The sequence below is a fragment of the Colius striatus genome, chromosome 9, assembly GCF_028858725.1.
Source record: "Colius striatus isolate bColStr4 chromosome 9, bColStr4.1.hap1, whole genome shotgun sequence".
NCBI classification, from domain to species: domain Eukaryota; kingdom Metazoa; phylum Chordata; class Aves; order Coliiformes; family Coliidae; genus Colius; species Colius striatus.
The window spans coordinates 18960431-18977359 of record NC_084767.1 but is presented as its reverse complement, the minus strand read 5'-3'; the positions used below and the strand labels follow the sequence as shown (position 1 = coordinate 18977359).

The following is a 16929-nucleotide window of genomic DNA, read 5'->3' as shown; positions in this document are numbered from 1 at the left end:
GCTGGCCCGGGCCCGGAGCTGCGTTCGCGGCGCTTGCGGCGCCGATGGCTCGCTCAGGGAACTGCGGAGTTGCGTGTGGGTAAGGACACGAGTGTAGCGGCTCTTCGGAGGCTCGTCAGGCAGCGGCGAACACTTCATCGATTTACTCCTCCCCCAACTTCCTAAAACGGTTGGGGGTTTCTGTTTCAGTACAAGTGGTGCAGCTTTAGGGAGGAATCACTCTGCGACGTCAGGTCTCCGTGCCCAGCGGAGCCTCTGGTGTTCTGCGGTGCTGGGTTAGAGTCTCGTGCCACAAAATAAGTTAGAGGATGGGTGGATGGGTCAGTCGTCTGAAATACGTCAAGTTTATGTGGTGCTACATGTATTATAATACCTATTATCTGTATGTCTTTTATCTCTATTGCATCTACAGTGTGCATGTGTATCCATGTAAATGATGAAATCTTTACAACATGCCTGCATCTATTCCTCTATACATTAGAGAGGAGAGAGCGTCTCTTTTACAAAGATAGAAGCTGTCTTTGCCACAATATCAATTACTTCTGGTTAAACATTTAATATTCTTATTGTTCTCTACTCCACAGGGAGAAAAACAATCCCAGACACATGCCTTTCCCCAGGTGAAGGAGTAGGACTGAGGACCTCCTGGAGGTATGGCATTCAGCCTGCAAACTTCTTTTTTTCCTCCACTGAGTTGCAAATTGAGATCTGTAAATTGATTCTTGAATGACTGAACAATTTTTCTAGGAAAAGAGCAACAGAGCCAGTGTGCTATGAAGAGATAAAAGTGGCTGTCTGTAGAAGGATGGATAAGAAAGCAGAAAATAGATTTGGGTTGATTTTCACTGTCTTAGAACTTGAATAAAATGGAGTATCAACCTGTGCCAAAGTCTCCATTTTGAAGGCAACTCGAGGTGCATCAATCCCCGTGCAGCTCATCTCTCTCTGCTCTTGTTGATGCTGACCTCCCGTCTGCTTCTTCACACCTTTTACTGGTGGTGTAAGAGCCGCTTCCCACGAGTCTTCCTTCGGCAATCTTTCTCCTTCTCTCTCCATCTTTGTGCAAATCTGAAAAGCTATTTTATCTCTTGCTAACAAGCTGGCGCTGAGCCAGTTCCTCAAAGTCATTTTGCTACTCTAATGTTCTTTCGCATAAGAGCATGTAATCTTCATGCTGTTTGTAGCAATTCAGTATTTCTGCGGGAACCACACACCTCTTATTACTGCCTTTTCACGTGGTATACACAACAGCCTCGTCCTGTGCTGAGGCAGCCACTTGTGTTCTCTTGTATTAGGAATGCTTTTTAGCTTATGGCATCGCCATAGTTCTGCCCAGCCTACTGAAGAGAGCTAATACCAGCTATGCATCTGAACATTACTTGCTATGATGTGCTTTCACTGCTGGTTTCTTTTCCTTACTGGAGTCTATTCCAAGCATAAGAAAACCTCAGTAATCTGTGCTTTTTGCATTGAGAACTTTCAACTGTACCCTGGGATTATAGTTCATATCTGCAAATGAGTGAGAGGAGGAGGGAAAGTAACTGAGAAGAATAAGCTCTTTTAAAAATCAAATGTTAAGGAAGAAGTTGCTTCTATTGCTCGAAATGGTTCCAGTGCTGCTGAGTATGTCCTCAGGCTCAGCACTGCGCGGAGGGTGATTCTGTGGGTGCTGGCAGAGAGGTGCTACGCTCCATCCATGCCTGCTCAGGCATCAACTCCTGCACCCATGTATCCCTGGACACTCGTGAAGGTGCCATCAAATCCCTCTTGTTTTTTGCCCAGCCCCCTGCAGAGGGATCTCCATGCACCGGGCAGGCTCCCAGGAAGCCTCACTGCTCAGCATGCAAGTGGGCAACCCATGGGTCACCAAGGTCACATCACCTCTCAGGGTATTGGGTCAGGGTTGCGAAGGAGGGATGTTACTGAGATTGTTCTTCACTGCAGGTCCTGGCATTCGTGCAGAGCAGCATGGCACATCCTCAGAAGGTCGTGGAAGAGGAGGGAGGACGTCTGCGAGTGCACCTCATGCCATGCCAAGCACGAACTGGTTGCTCTTGTTTAACTGCCCTGACGCAAGGAGCTCTTTCCCCAGGTAATTTTCCAATGATGCATCCAACTGCCTGTCCCTTCATCCTTTGTGGGCAGCCCGTGCCATGTGGGTGTGCTCCTTTCCACAGTCCGTCAGTGGGTGTTAGGGTAGTCCTATACTTTCTGTAATTAGGAAGGAGACACCACTTCTGGATAATCCTCCATAACATTTCCAGACCACAGCATGAGGTACATCCTGTTTGCCAACCTTCCCTTTTTATCTGTTGATGCCCTCTGGTTGACCACCTTTCAGGCTGAACACCAGATTGCAGTGAGCTCCTCTTAGTTTACTGAGTGCAGATTGTATTCTGATCAGACCATGCAGCAGAAATTAAGCTGCCTGAATGAATTGTATTAATATCATAGAATCATAGAATGGTAGGGGTTGGAAGGGACCTTTAAAGATCATCTAGTCCAACCTCCCTGCAGAGCAGGTCCACCTAGATCAGGTCGCCCAGGATCGCATCCAGGCGGGTCTTGAAGACCTCCAAGGAAGGAGACTCCACGACCTCCCTGGGCAGCCTGTGCCAGGGCTCTGTCACCCTCATATAGATAATAAAAGCCTGGAGCATTATAGATGTTATGCTCATCAGTCATCTGAAATTTCCAGCCTTAAAAAGCATGAGAAGTTTTGCCTCTTTGTCACCAAAAACCTACGAAGCAAGTATATTTTTGTGGGGCTATTTAGAGAATACTGTGGGCTGCTTCGTAGGAGATTCCAAACCAACCATCTTGATATTTTTAATTTGCTGTCTGGGACAAGAACAACATACAGAAACCCATGATTAAATTAATTTTCTACTACATTTTTAAACAAAAATATTGCAGTTTGGTAGTTCTGCATCCTAAGCCATAGAGAACTGGCCTCTATTTATAACTGTGTGACGCAGGAGAGTTACCTTTCCCATGAGGAAAAAGACTTTCAAACAGACTTTCAAACTATCAACATCACAGCATAGTAAACTGCAGAGAGAGCCCGGGGACTTTTCCTGCCTCTCAGGAGAGGAAGGTAAAGGTTATATGACTGTCATTAACCACCCTACACAAACCCAGGAAATAAACTGGGAGACCAAGCAAAGCATCTAGTCAGACCAAAGAAGTTTCTCCTGACACTTCAAAAACGGAGATGGTATCCCAAGTCTTGCTCATTCCCACATGATACTCTCGGAGCCACAGGGAAGGTAAGGTGCCAGGCTGGAAGCAACAGAGGAAGAAAGAGGACACGTGAGGGGTTGCCTCAGTTGGACGGGGTGCTGCTACTTTGCAGAAAGGTGAAGCTTCGATGCCATTCACTACAGATGGGATTTGTACCTCAAGAAAACTTATTTTCCTCAGAAATGAAATCAGGGATCACAGAATAAATAGGATGACAAAGCCCATGGTTTTCCAGTTTCCTTGTTGATATTTTCATGTGAAACAAAGAGCATGCATTGTGAAGGAAAAGAGCTCTTCCTTTGTTCCATGGAGAAACACAGTAACCTTCCATAGATAAACAATTGAGCAAAAGTCTGTGAAGGGCTGAGGTGGGGGGGAGGAGGAAGATTATTTGCAGATAAAAGGCATTTTCTCATAAATAAACAAGGTTCAACTATAACTCAAGGACCTCAGTAAATGGGTTGGATGTTGTTTCTCAACAGCAACCATTCAAATGCAGTCTTCCAAGTACCTCAGAGTCTGTGTTGATTTAATATTGCTTGTTCCAGACAAATGATGCAAGGGCTCACTCCAAACATCCTCTGGTTTTCAGATGATGCCTGTGAACTTGTTGGGATTCTAGCAGGATCAGGCAGACTTGGCATGAGGTACAGTGTAGTAAAAATGTCCTTTAATGTGATGAGGAAGGGAAATTTGGAGTCTGTTTCCTGCCATCCCACTTAGTGCACAGAGGGCCTACATCTCCTCCTGACTTTCAGCTTAGAAGCATAGCACTCTTGTAGGAGTGTCTGGAAAGTCCAAGTTTGTCAGTGTGAAAGTTTCATAAGGTGCTCGGTGGTGGTGCTGCAAAAAGAGTACCTGTGAAACCATTTGATTTCTAAGGATCCCCAGGAGGACACGTGAGAAATGGGTAGTTAACAGTACGCTGCTTCTTTTGGCCCCTGTTGAAAAACATGAAAGAATTCTGTTTATCTGCACCATCTGGATTTGAAGATCAAGGATTTTCACTCAGCCCTGAAAGTTGCAGCCATTTTCAGAAGGCCTTGCTGCTGCTTTCCTGTGACAGGTAGGGTGATCACTTGCTCACTGTGGCTGTGGGGGAAGTAAAAGGCCTGTGATTGTATTTACTTCTTTCCACTTTCATTGCTTGTACCTCAGGGTCACAACATGAACAAGTGACTCCTCTCCCAGCCTCAGAACTCTGCTACTGCATTGTCACCTGGATCCATGCAGCCAGGAGCTTTTCCTTCCTCCCTACAGGGCAAAGAGATTCCAGGGACACATTTGTGCCTCTCCAGTCCTTTGAATTCTCTACCCAAGCTCTTCCTCTGTTGAAAATTCAAAGCTCATCCTAAATTCATTATGGATTTAGCAGGTACAAATACTCCACAGAGCTTAAAATCCTTGTAGGAACATCCAGCTCTACCATAATGTATGCTTAATTCCTGAGCCATTAGGAATAATTTGCTTAACATGCCTTAGCAGCTAAAGGAGTCACCAAATCCAATTCTCTACTCTTGAAGCAGTTTTTCTGCATCTGAAGCTTTTGAAATTAGCAGGATTGCCTTTGAACTGGAATTAGAAATAGTGTGCTTTTTGAAATAATGAGGTGTTTAAAAATAACTGAGCTTTTACATGTTCTCTCGTCAGGAGATCTGCCCCAGCAAGGGAGAGGGGACTCCAGCTGCAGCAGGTCTCTAGCACAGCTCAGTCAGGGAGCCAGCCTTGTCCCTTGATCTGTTGCAGTGACTCAGAATTTCTTTTGTGCTGTGATTCTTTGCACCTGAGCTTTATGTTGTTACATTGTGCACTTTATTGGCAGGGAAAAGAGCTCTTACCGAATCTAAGTCAATCACTTATCTCAAAGAACCTGGCAGAATGGCATTTCAGTATGTGTCCAACGAGAGTTTTACATTGCCTTGGATCAGGACTCCTAAGCTTGCCTGTAAAATAAAACAAACTCCCAAACTTTTAAACCTTTTAATCTATTTTTCCTTATTTTTTATATATAAAAGTGGCCTGGAAAGTTAACACTGCTTCTATATAAACTATTCTACTCTCATCTGTACACCAGAAGTACCAGATTTTAGCTTCCCAGATTTGCTGAAGGAGCCAGGGAGAACAGGAGAACCTCTGGGATTCAGCCAAAGAAACAAGATGGCAAAGGGAGTATCTGGTCTGCAGGAACACCTCACATCTCACAGGGGGTAAGTGACTAAAAGGTTCAGCATGCTTACCCCAGGGCTGCAGGAGGAGAGGGATGCTGCTGTAACGCCGCAGAGCAGCCGGCCAGCTCTGCTGCCCCTGCAGCTCTAGCACGAGGCAGCGGTAACAGAGAGCTCTGCCTCTGACAGCAACAAGGCTGGGGTGGGATTTTTTTTTTGTCATTTTTGGTCACCCAAGGAAATAAATTAACAGATGGTGTTCTGCAATGCCTTTTTTTTTTTTTTGAGAAATAGAACATGTTTGCAACATATCTTTAGCCAGAACTACTATGTGGGTTAGCAGAATGAATGTGGTCATAGGCAGCCCACTCAGGAAGGACAGAGAACAGCTCTTCTGACCTGCACTAGGTTTATTATATTTCAAAAAGCAGATCACTTCTGTAAGACCTTCTCAGAAAATGCCTTGAAATTGCTTAAAGGGAGAATACAGCCTTCTTCCTACTCTCCAGTCCCGCTAAGCACTTGTATTTGGTAACCCTTGCTCCCTCCCTTCAATTGTCCATATTCGATTTTCATATCCTGTTTTATTTCTCCAGCCTAAGCCCAGGCCTCTTCTTGGATGGACGGTGCTTTCTAGAGCTCCTGCAGCAGGTGGAGTTTTGGGAAGAATCAAAGACGTGGAGATGTAACACAGGATCTTGCACACCTGCCGTCACACAGCAACTCCTGCCCATCAGCACAGCCTGGTCTCATTTTTCATGTTGCTGCGGGAGCAAGAGACCTTTGTTAAGACCACGAATAACAGGTATGGGAGAAGCTAGAAGTTCCTACTGAATGCAGCTCAGTGTGTATTGTAATGGAACATAGCTCCAGTTTTAATTTGGTTGTCTTTGAATACTTAAGTCCTGCTTTAGAGGTCCCCAGGGACTGTGCTTTTGTGGGCGATGAATGAAAGGAACTGACATATTGGGTATCTTTCCTTTTCCTTATCTTGCCAAAAGGTTTGAATTTGGCAAACCCTTTGAAAAATAACTGGAAATGGGGCCTAAGCAGAGTTGCTCACTGTTTCCTAGTAATTGAGGTGGGGCTTGGAGCTGTAGCATCATTAGGTAAGGACTGTATTTGTGTCTCACTCTTCTCCAGGATGCTGGAGCTGATCTAGGAGCACTTGAGTAGAGAAGGGAGAGTCTCCGGGGCAGAGCCACTCCAGGTAAGCTCTCCCTTGTACCCTGGGAGGTGGTTACATTGTGTGGTGATCTTGGCATCCCACATCTTAGCATCATTTGGGGAAATTCAGGTGCTTGAAAGACAACGCAGCAACAACAGCAAAGGTGGGACAGCAGGTTCTGGCCCTGCCTGGAGAAGGGACCATCAAGACTCAGGCTGTGCTCAGTTACCTTGGATTCTTTACAGTCCCCATAGCTGGTGTGTGCAACCTTGAGGATGGTGTCTGAGGAGCAGCTCAGCTGAGCAGATGTGTATCCAACAACAGAGGGCTGAGTGTGCATGTCCGGAGCTGCTGAGGGGATTTCTGCTGTGCCTTCAGGAGCTGTGTAGGAACCACTGCCCTTTTGCACAGGCAGTAGCTTTTCTCTGGCTCTGATGTGTTGTGAGGTGCAAAAGGGCTTGTCCTTTTGGGAGTTCAAAGTGGTCATCAACAGCCCCTTCCCCACACGGTGTCGTAGGGAGAAGTATTTGATCTCTGCCCAAACTCAGCTCTCCAACGGGAGGTCTGCATTTCTCCAAAGAGAGAGGATGAGGAGAAAAGACAAAGACACAGTGGCTGATAGAAAGACTGGAGAAAGCCTAAGACAGAGCCAGGGCAGCAGGCAGAGGAGAGGCGCAGGTCTGGTGCAGTGACGGAGAATGCACGGCTGTGGAGGGAGAGCTCCTTGCTGGGTGCACTGCGGCAGAGGGCACCAGAAAGCAAGAGAAACTTTGCTCGGTGCTGACAGCTTGTGAAATACTGACGCCTTTGTGGGTTACAGAAACTGGGGGTGCCGGTGATGGGAAGGGTGTTGTGCTTCATGTGGGAAGGAGCGACGAAGAAAGACACGACAGTCTTCTGCTGCCTACTTTAACGTACCAGGAACACAGGCAGTGTCATGGCCACGAGCTTTCTCGGCATCCCGGCTCAGACCCTCGTGTGTGGCAGCGGCACTTCGGTGCAGAGGTGCTGCTGCTGCCCGCTGGTACCTGATGGCCTTCCGGGACGCTGAACACCTGAGAAGCTTCTTGAGCTGGGGCAGCGGGTCTCTCTATAGCTGTGTGCACCCTCCGAATCCCGCAGAGGCTGCTCCTGGCGCTTCCACATCACAAACTGATGTGTGTGATGCCGTGCGCCTGTCTCGGAGCCCTCTTCATCTGCAGAATACCACCAGTGCCATGTCCTCGTCCCTCACACCCCGCCACACCCCCGCCTGCAGCTGGCCCCTGTCAGGGGAGGTGCGGGGACTCCCGGGGTCGCGAGTCCCGCGGCCAGCCCCGACTTCGCGGCGAGGCGGGGGCCGGGCCGGAGGCGGGGGGAGGGGGCCGGGCCGAAGCCAGCCCGCTCCCCGCCCGGCCTCCCGCCTGCCCGGCCGGGGGAGGGGTCGGGCTGCGCGGGGCCGGCCGCGGCCGGTGCCCGTCCCCTGGTCCCCCCCGGTGGGTCGGGCGGGCGGCCGGGCGGTGCCTGTGGCGGGCGGAGGGGAGTTTCCAGGAAGTGGCCATATTGGATCCATTCAGCCGCATCCACCCGCGGCGGGGAGAGCCGCGCTCCCGCCGCCGGCGCCGCGCCAGCCCCGGCCATGGCCGCCACCGACCTGGAGCGCTTCTCGGTGAGCAGCGGGGCGGCCCCGCTCCCCTGCGCGCGGCTCCTCGGGCACGCGGCTCGCGTTTGCTGCCGCGGGAGGCGGGTGGAATGGAAGCGCAGCCGGCGGTGGGGCCGGCGGCGGTGGGGCCGGCGGCGGTGGGGCCGGCGGCGGTGGGGCCGGGCGCCGGCCCCATGCGCACGGCCGCTGCCCGCAGCTCTCGCGTGTCCGCGGCCAGCGGGGAGCCGGGCGCGGCGGAGCCGGCAGGCGGCTGGCGGCGGCGGGGCGGGGGGAGCTCCAGGGAGAGAGAAGGTCGAAGCCGGCGGGCTATGGGGAGAGTCCTTGCGGGCAGGTCCGGCAGCCGTGGGCTGCGGTCACGGCAGACTGGGAGGCTCGGAGGCCTCGGTGCTCGGTCTGCTGCTGAAACCGGCAACGCAAACCTTTCGCGACTCCTCCGTGGGTGTCCGGGATGCTCGCAAAGGTTATCGCATATTCCTGTGTGTGCAGGCATAAAGTACCCCGCAAAGAGGGGCGGGAAGAAATGGGGTCAGACCTTCCTAAATAAGAATTGTTTACATACCACTGGTGTCCAAACACTTTGCAACAGCGAGTAACTTAACGGTGTGTATATAATACTCTGAGACACACAGTGATTCAAACACGGGTAAAGCAAACCCTTGAGGCTAACTGAGCCAATGTATGAAGAATGCTGTACAGCAAATATGGAGCGTGACCTGTGCACCGCCGCCTCGCTGCAGCTCACATGTTGTATAACTGCTATCGGAAGTCAATCTGGCTAAAATCTGTGTCGGCTCAAAACTATTCTTTGTCTAGGGCTCGAATTTTTTGTTGTCGTTGGAAGGCTGTTCTGATCAAATAGCTCAATGACGCGTCTTGTAGCCCTTCAGAGCTAAAAATATGCTTACCACATTAAATAGCGTAGCGTGGCTCTCAAAAGTCAAAAATGTCTGGTGTGATATTGCTAAATAAATGGGAACAGCAGTGGTGGTTGTCTGAATTATAGGCATGCCGTTTGAGCACAAACAAGTCCCTGCTACTGTTTTCTCTGTAAACTACTTTTTGCCAAGAATCTCAAACTCTACTTCATTTCTTTGAATCTTGGCCCAAAAGTTTCCAGCTCAAGAATGAATTTGCAAGGCTGTGACTTACTAAAAACTTTACATAAAGGAAAGTTGATTGTGGGCTCCTATTTAAGAAAGCAAATGCTTGTAGGCTCTGGGGAGAGGGGATCAAATTAAAACCCCAGTGGAAGGGAGTAGGAGTTCTGTAACTGTCTTGCAAGGCTTTCTGCGTTTGTATATATGTAAATATTTTTAATTTGATGTGTCTGCTGGCGTTTCTGAAGGTTTTTGCAGCTGTTACAGGAACCAAAAATATTGCCTGGCCTGGAAGAAAATGAAATTTCAATTGTGTATTCTTTGGTGTGGGGGTACTTGAGTGCTTGGTGCACTGGTTGTCAGTGCTCTGTCACCTTTATTTAAAAAAGGAAGGGGGAAGGGTTACTGAAGGTGCTTAGCTCTCATTTGGGCACCCAGGTGAAGTGACTGGGCTCCAGCACCTAGCTCTGTTAGAAGAAATTCTTCTTACTTTGTGCAGGGAGTTAGGTGAGTTTGTAAGGCTCTGCAGTCTCAGTAGACCTAGTGATCTGTTGAGCTTCACCTTTGGATGAGTTTGCCATTCTCCTGGAACCATGGATCTGGGAGACCAACATCATGCTTTTGCATTTGCTGGAGGGCGGATGACCAGCTGCCAGCACACCATCTCAGCTCTGATGCTGTTCCTGTAGCAGCATCGTGGAAAGGTATTCCGAGTTGTGATTTCTGCTGTGTGTACAGCTTGGTGCTGTTTTGTATCATGGTGCCTCAGTTTTCTGGGCATAAAGTCTGGGTGGGAATAGCTCATTACTATCAAGAAGAGGTGATGGTAAATTCATTTGTTTTTACCAGCTGTTTGTATCTGCAGGGGAAAGTAATGTTGAAAGAGCCTTTGAAGGAGATTTTTGATACACAATAGGTCACACTATTCAGATTGATGAAGCTGTTTATAAGTGTCCAGCTGACACTGACATCCTGGAATGTAGTGACCCTTAGGTTTGGATAATGTTTTTTCAAAACTCCCCGAATGCATGTGTCCCTTGTGCAGTCCTCCAGAATGCCTCTGTCTCCAGAACAGTAAAGTTCCCTTGAAGTGCTGCTATTGGAAATGACCAACAAAAGCAAATGAAAGGAAGCTCACCCGTAGAAAGCTGCCTCTAAGGCAGCAGAATCTCACCAGCAGTGCTCAGGACCAGCTTTGTTTTTGTGAATGTAGTGTTTGTGAGAGAGATTGGCTTCAACCCCTGGAGACTGAAGTTTTCTTCTGATCTGCTGGAAGAATGTGCACCTCGTGTTCAGGGCTTGGTCTGCAGTGTTCAGGGCTTGGTCTGCAGATATTGCTTCTGGATACCTGAGGCCAATTGCCTTCATTGCAGTCACCACCAGGGTGGAAAGCAAGCTGTTAAAGTTTGGTTAATATTGTTAACTACTTTAATGTGTCATCAAAGTTCAGAGCTTCTCCATTGCCTATTCTGACCCACGCTGAGCTAGCACACATGATGATTGTGTGCTGGAGCAGACACTGGCAGCACTGGCGAGAATGTTGGTATGTCGAGTGGGAAACAGCCCAACCACCATGTGCAAGCGGAAGCCAGAAAGTGCATGAAATGCAGCAGTGAAATGGAGAACCTCTGGAGGAAGCTAAGAAAGCTGGAAGGAGAAGAAGTGATGGGGAAGCAACTGAAGATGCGTAGGAGAATAAATGGGATGAGATGTGAGACCGAGACTATACGACTATTTTGCTTTTGAGAAGCTTTTTCAAACCCTGAAATCTGTCGCTTTCTCTCATTTTAAATAAAACCCATCAACCTCTTGTCACTTGATTATCTGCATTAACCTCCAAGTGTCTGACTGGAGGTACAAAAGCAGTTGCGTGGGCTCTAAACGAAGAAGCTGTGTGCTCTCAGACCATGTATGTGAGGAGAAGTTCACAGCCTTCAGGTCGGGCTGAGATAAGAGTTTAACATTATGCCGTAAGGTTTGAAGATGTAGTGACTGGTAGCTTTGTGTGCATCCTGTGACTGTGCACAGACAAGGGCCTTGTGAAGAGAGCACTGTGTGTATGCACATAGCTGTGTGTGAACTGTGGCTGCGGGGTGGCTGTCTACATGCAGACCTGAGAAAACGTCCCTTCATGTTAGTGAGTGTTAGCCAGGCTTTTCCTGGTATCTTTACTATAAATTAATGCCCCTTAGAAACTCTTGCTAGAAAAACCCACCACTTTATACAGAGGAAAGCTGAACAGCATCTTCCTCCCTGGCAATAGGCAATGGAATTTTTTGGTGGCAGTGAGCTGCTAAGCTGGGGGAAGTCTGGCCAGTTTAGCAGCTTTGTGTGAGTGTTACCTGTTTACACACTACTGCTTTCTTGTGACCCACTCCCAACTCTGTGGGAGGAGAGGGACCTTTGAACGGTGCCTGTTCCTGCCATAGCTGCCTGGGTTGTGATAAGCTTCATGCATGTCTGCTACTGCTGTTTCCTGTAAGCTCACATTCTCTCTTGCTGACTGCATGGCCTAAATCCTCTGTGTGAAGGACCAGTGTTATATCTCAGCCTGTGAAGGACAGGCACGAAGAGTGGGCTGAGAACAGCTCTGTGTCCTATGGTTAGGGCAGAGCGTTTGCCACAAGACTTAGCCTATGCTTAGGACCTGCAGTGGTAACATTTTCTTTTAATCAGATTCTCAAGGAAAACATTTCCATGGCTCAATTCCAGTGCAAACTGGGGTTTGTGTGGATTCAGACATTCTCCCTGCCCCCTCCCCCACTTTTTTCACCACCCCCCCCCCCCCAGCCAGCAGCACCATTTGGAAGTTCCAGAGTTGAATTTCCTCATCTGTTTCTGTCGTTCAATTATTTTACCTCTAGCCTGGAAAAACTCAAGTGATTCCCCTGTGCAGTGTGGAACAGAAGGGACAGATTTCTCTCCAAGCTGGTAATGTGCCCCAGGAAGCGAGCCCAGCGGGAGCAGCCCTTTCCCTCCCAGCCCTGGCCAGCTCTTCTGCCTGTAGCATAGGCTTTTTTTTGGAAGGAAGGATGGAGAAGATGGCCTGCCACTGGAGAAGACAAATTGGTGGTTGCCTCTCCGAGCCCCACAATCTCTCCTTGGGAAACTCGCCTGTTCCATACAGGAAGCCAGCTCTGACTGTTTCAACCACAGGACCAATTAGCTCAACCACAGTCCATTGCAGTTAAACACTTATTTTGAATATATGTGCTGGGAACAAATGTTGCCCAGAAAATGATATTTTTGTTCCTTTTTTTAATTTCCCTTCCCCACTGTGGTGCTGTTGCTGTCGGTGAATCCAGAGTGTCTCTTCCTTTTGCAGCAGAGATGCAACATGTTGCTCTGCGTGGGTGCTCCAGAGCTGCTCTTAACCACTTGTAATCGCAGCGAGTGCTGAGGCAGTGGGTGGAAGGACGTGAGCTGGCGAGTGCTGAAGCTGTGTGTGCCCTCTGCATCGGCAAAACAAATGAAAGCCTGAAGAATAACTCTCTTTCAGGAGGCCGGCACGGTGTCAGGGCTCGTTGTCAGTACTGTCGTGGCAGCTGTCAGACAGTCTCCAGCGTTGCTGGAAGGCCAAAAACTCCCTAAATATTATCTTCTGTAGCAGAATCGTGGTGCTGTCACCAGCTGCGGGGAGAGACACAGCCCTGTCTCTGAGTGCCCCCGCTGTCCCCCGTCCTGTCGTCTCGAGGCACCGCTGTGCTCTGGGGACTGGGCTCATGGTCTGTCTGCAGGAGAGATGGCTGTGCTCGCCTCCTTTCCTTCTCCTTTGGCTCTGAGGTTGGGAGGGGAAGAAATGACATGATGCTGAATTGGCTTTTCGTGGGTTGTGCAATTAAGAGGAGGATTTGGGAGGCCACGGGACTGAGGGAGATGTGCAGGGTGTGGGTGCACTGTTTCCACCCCGCCTGGGTAGGGTAGTGGCGTGTTTATGTGATTAACTTTGGTTATTCAGAACACGTCTTGGACACATTTGAGGCTGTGGATGGGAGAAGCTGCCCTGCTTGTTTCAGATTAGCTGCAACTCTTAGAAATAATGTTGTCCTGCCCCATATTTGTGTTTTGGTGAGGTGGGGCCTGTGTTCATACACAGCCTCCTTGTTTCTCCCCTTCCCAACAACTCTATAGCTGCAGTGAGCTCTGGGTTTATACTTGAAGCTTTGCATTTCTGTTCATGTATCATAAGAGTCAGATGAGAGCCCATCTCTGCTCCCGGAGCAGCTCAAGTGAGGGGGAAAAGAAAGGTGTAGCTTCTCCTCAGTCCTAGCCACATGCTTTCCCTTCAGAGCCTCTTCTCCAGCATAAGCAACCATGCTTGCCTTCAACATTTTGATGCAAAAAAGCAGAGCCAGACAGGGAATGAGTACCCTCCAAAATGGGGTGATAGTGGAGATGTCCAGGGGGTTGGGGGAGGTCCAGAGAGTCGGTGAGAATCACAGGCTTCTTGAATATGTCCCTAGTTGCTACTCTTGGCTTGTGGGATGATGAGGGCCCATGGGGTCAGAGTTATGGAGGCACCACTTTGTTTAGATATTCAGAGTCCTTTGTGAAGCCAAAAAGTGTCTGTCTCCCACACACATGGAATTCCAGAGATGTCAGACAGCTAGAGAGAGGTTCCCATGGAGCACCCTGCCTCAGGGCTCTTGCCCTCTCTGGCTCAGCAGCCTCAAAGGCAATTGTGGAGCAAGAGAGCCTGGGCTGGATTTTCATCGAGGGACTCAAGGCTGCTCCTGTCCTCTCCTCACCACTGCACGAGGTGCTGCAATCAGTCTGTGCCACCACTGCATTACGTGCACAGGGAAACATGCGGGGAATGCACCAGAGTCCTCCACAGGCAATGAGCATTTCAGCTGGTTCTCACTCTAACAGGGAGGCAGGACGCATCCCTCAGGTTCTGCTCGACTGAGTTCTTCTCTGGCTGCAGAGGACTGTACAGGCATGCTGTCAGCTGTGGGCTGGTGTCAAGCCTGTTTCCGGAGCTCGTATTTGCACCAGAACACTGCATCCTCCCCACAGTAGCAGCCAGGGTTGCTCAGGTCAGTCTCTGGCAGACGAGACCGACCATGCTGTATTGAAGGGTGTGTGGCTTAGGGCAGCTCGGGTCAGAGCAGCATCACTGAGTCTCTGCTCCAGGTCCTGCTTGCAGTGGGCTGCTATGGGCCTTGGAGTCTAATCCAAGCTGATCCTGGCTTTCAGCTCCGCTGCAGTGAAAGGGTTGCCTGAGGAAGGGCTGCCAGAGCTGGCCTCCCAGCAATGCTCTCCTTCCCCCATCTACTGCAGCAAAGGTGCTTCCAGCTCATATTCACGAATATAGATTTACTCTGTATTTCCATACAGAGCAAACGATCCTTTCAGCTTATCTTTTTGCTATATACATTTTCCAGATAAAGGTTTTATTTTTTTTTCCTTTTCCCTTGAGTCTTCAGATTAAAGGTATTCTATGCTAATGCACTTTGAGGCTTTCTGGAGGCATGTGTTAATAGGATATACAGCAGTCAGCTTGTTAGCGTGATGACTCTGGTTCAGCTCTTGGGGCTGAGTGGCTGTGGTATGTACAACTTCTTTCTGGTGTCTTCCAGGCAGTATCATGAGGAGACTTGTCCAGTGGCTGGAAGAGCTATTAGCAGAGGTGCTAACAGTGAGTTAGGCAAACTGGGGAAAAAGCATACGGTGGTGACCAAAACTCTTGGGTTCCCATTATATCTCTGTTCCCTTGTCTAAAAATATCCTGCATAATAGCGTTTATTGTAATTGGGCAATAAATTCTGGAAACGTATGTGGGAATTAGCAATGTTTATTTCAAGTGGTAACTAAAACAAATATTCTTGGTGGCTGACATCCAGCAGGGCATGTTCAGCGTGGTGGGGATCCAGGTCCTTTTCCCCCTCTTCAGTATTTCTTTGAAGCTGCCCCAAACCTTTTCCATGCCACTCCTTAGGGGTAGCACTCCATTTCTGTCTTTGCTTTGTCCCACAGCTAAGTATTTACCAGGTGTCTCCTCCTCTTTCTCATGGTGAGGAGGGGAAGAGATCCTGCTGGTCAGATCAGTTGAGTGCAAGCTGGGAATGCGTCTGCTGCCTTGGGTGAACTTGGGAAAGTCTCTTACTAGATAAAGTGATAAGATTAGTCTCTTGTCAGGGTTGATTGTGGAGCTCCATTAAACTAAAAGCCTCAGCACTCTCTGAATAAATAGTTTTGAAAAGAAAGGAGCTGGGGTAGTCTGATCTGTCCTTGTTTGTATTTAGGGTTCTTTTTAATCAGACTGAAAAAGTTACGTTTGTGTTTTGGACTTTGCCTGCTTGGTTTTGAATAGCTCATGGGGGATGGAATTCTCAGCTGAACTTTCTCATCCTTTAAGGTCATTTTGGAGGAAATGTCTCTCATTTTTGGTTCCATAGTTTTCTCTGTTTTAACCAACTTATTCTCAAAGGCAACATTCACGTTTGCAAAACATTGTGTGCATAATGCCCAGCAAATCCTGTTTTGCTCCTTTGTCAGCTCTCATCCAGGGCTTGTGATAGGGACAAAATGCACATTTAATCCTTCTTAATTAAGAAAGACCTCGCAATTAATTAATTAGGCTTCATAAATGTTATAGGGAAACTGCTAAATAGCAGCTTAAGAAAAGGGAGCATGTGGACTTTTGGGTTTTAGTGTAAAAAGTCAGAGGAATTTAAGCCAGAAACAGTTTGTTTGCAGAAAATGAAAACTTGGTACATTCACAAGTTGTGAATCTATCTTTTTAGATGTATATTGGATAAGAAAATATGAGAAGCTTTACTTTCCCTTCAAACTTACCAGTTTTTTCTGACATTCAGAGCTGTTTTAAGCCTATATCGGTTCGTTTGATTCCGTGGATGTGTGTGGGATTTTTATTTGATGTTTTGTGTGGTGGTTTTTGTTTGGTTGGGTTTTTCGAAAGGAGGAAAGATTGCTGAAACAGAAGCGAAGCTGAAGGTAGTGCCTCCATTTAGCTGTTTGCCCACAGCCATTGAAGTGAGTGGGCTGGTGCTGGTGTGGAGGGAGTGAGCAGGTCCCTGCTCCTGGCTGGCAGCAGGAGGGCTGATGTTCCTCCGGTGGTTTGCTGGGTGGGGGATGAGGTGTGTGGCTCTGGCACTCCTAGATTGGGCATAGCAAAGCAGTTCAGAGGTTTGCCTAAAGAGTTCCTTCCTTAAATGGAGTTTTGCTTTCTCACTTGAATCCCTTTCCACTTTCTTAAGGGCAGGTGTCTGCAGTGTGTTCAACATGCTGGGTTTTACAGGGGTGCAGCAGAGCATCTTCTTCCCTGAGATGAGCCTGGGGCTTATGGGACACCGTGAAACATTGATACAGGACCAGTGATCTTTTCCTAGTTTTTCTTTTCCCTCTTATTGCTCTTTACAATGCATTTGCTGGTCTCAGGGTTTATGAATAGCTCTTAAAAATTAGTCTAAAAGCCTTCAAGAAAGGCATTACTTCAGGCAACATAAGCTTTCGTTAGCCCTGAAGGAGAGAACCTCAGCTTTTCAGTCTTCTTGCCTCTGTAGTGTAAAGTGGCTTTCATTTTTATTTGGTGGGTCTTGGTGGCAACTTCATATCTGATTTCTTCAGTGATGTTTTTGCCTGCCTGGA

The 16929-nt window shown here is 48.4% G+C and overlaps 1 protein-coding gene and 1 long non-coding RNA gene across 3 annotated transcripts in view; both read left to right on the top strand.

The window, feature by feature from the left end:
- Window positions 1-5: 5 nt before the first annotated feature.
- On the top strand, window positions 6-7889 carry LOC133626071 (uncharacterized). Its single transcript, XR_009819279.1, has 7 exons — window positions 6-79; window positions 585-651; window positions 1945-2092; window positions 5318-5450; window positions 6005-6213; window positions 6552-6618; window positions 6706-7889. It is a non-coding gene; the product is annotated as an uncharacterized LOC133626071 (long non-coding RNA).
- Window positions 7890-8004: 115 nt separating this feature from the next.
- SEPTIN8 (septin 8) overlaps window positions 8005-16929 on the top strand; it is a 35444-nt gene continuing 26519 nt past the window's right edge. For both annotated transcript variants that reach the window (XM_062002146.1, XM_062002145.1), the window contains exon 1: window positions 8005-8224. In XM_062002146.1, the coding sequence (XP_061858130.1) occupies window positions 8195-8224 (30 nt within the window). In that variant the 5' untranslated portion in view covers window positions 8005-8194. The remainder of the gene's footprint in view (window positions 8225-16929) is intronic.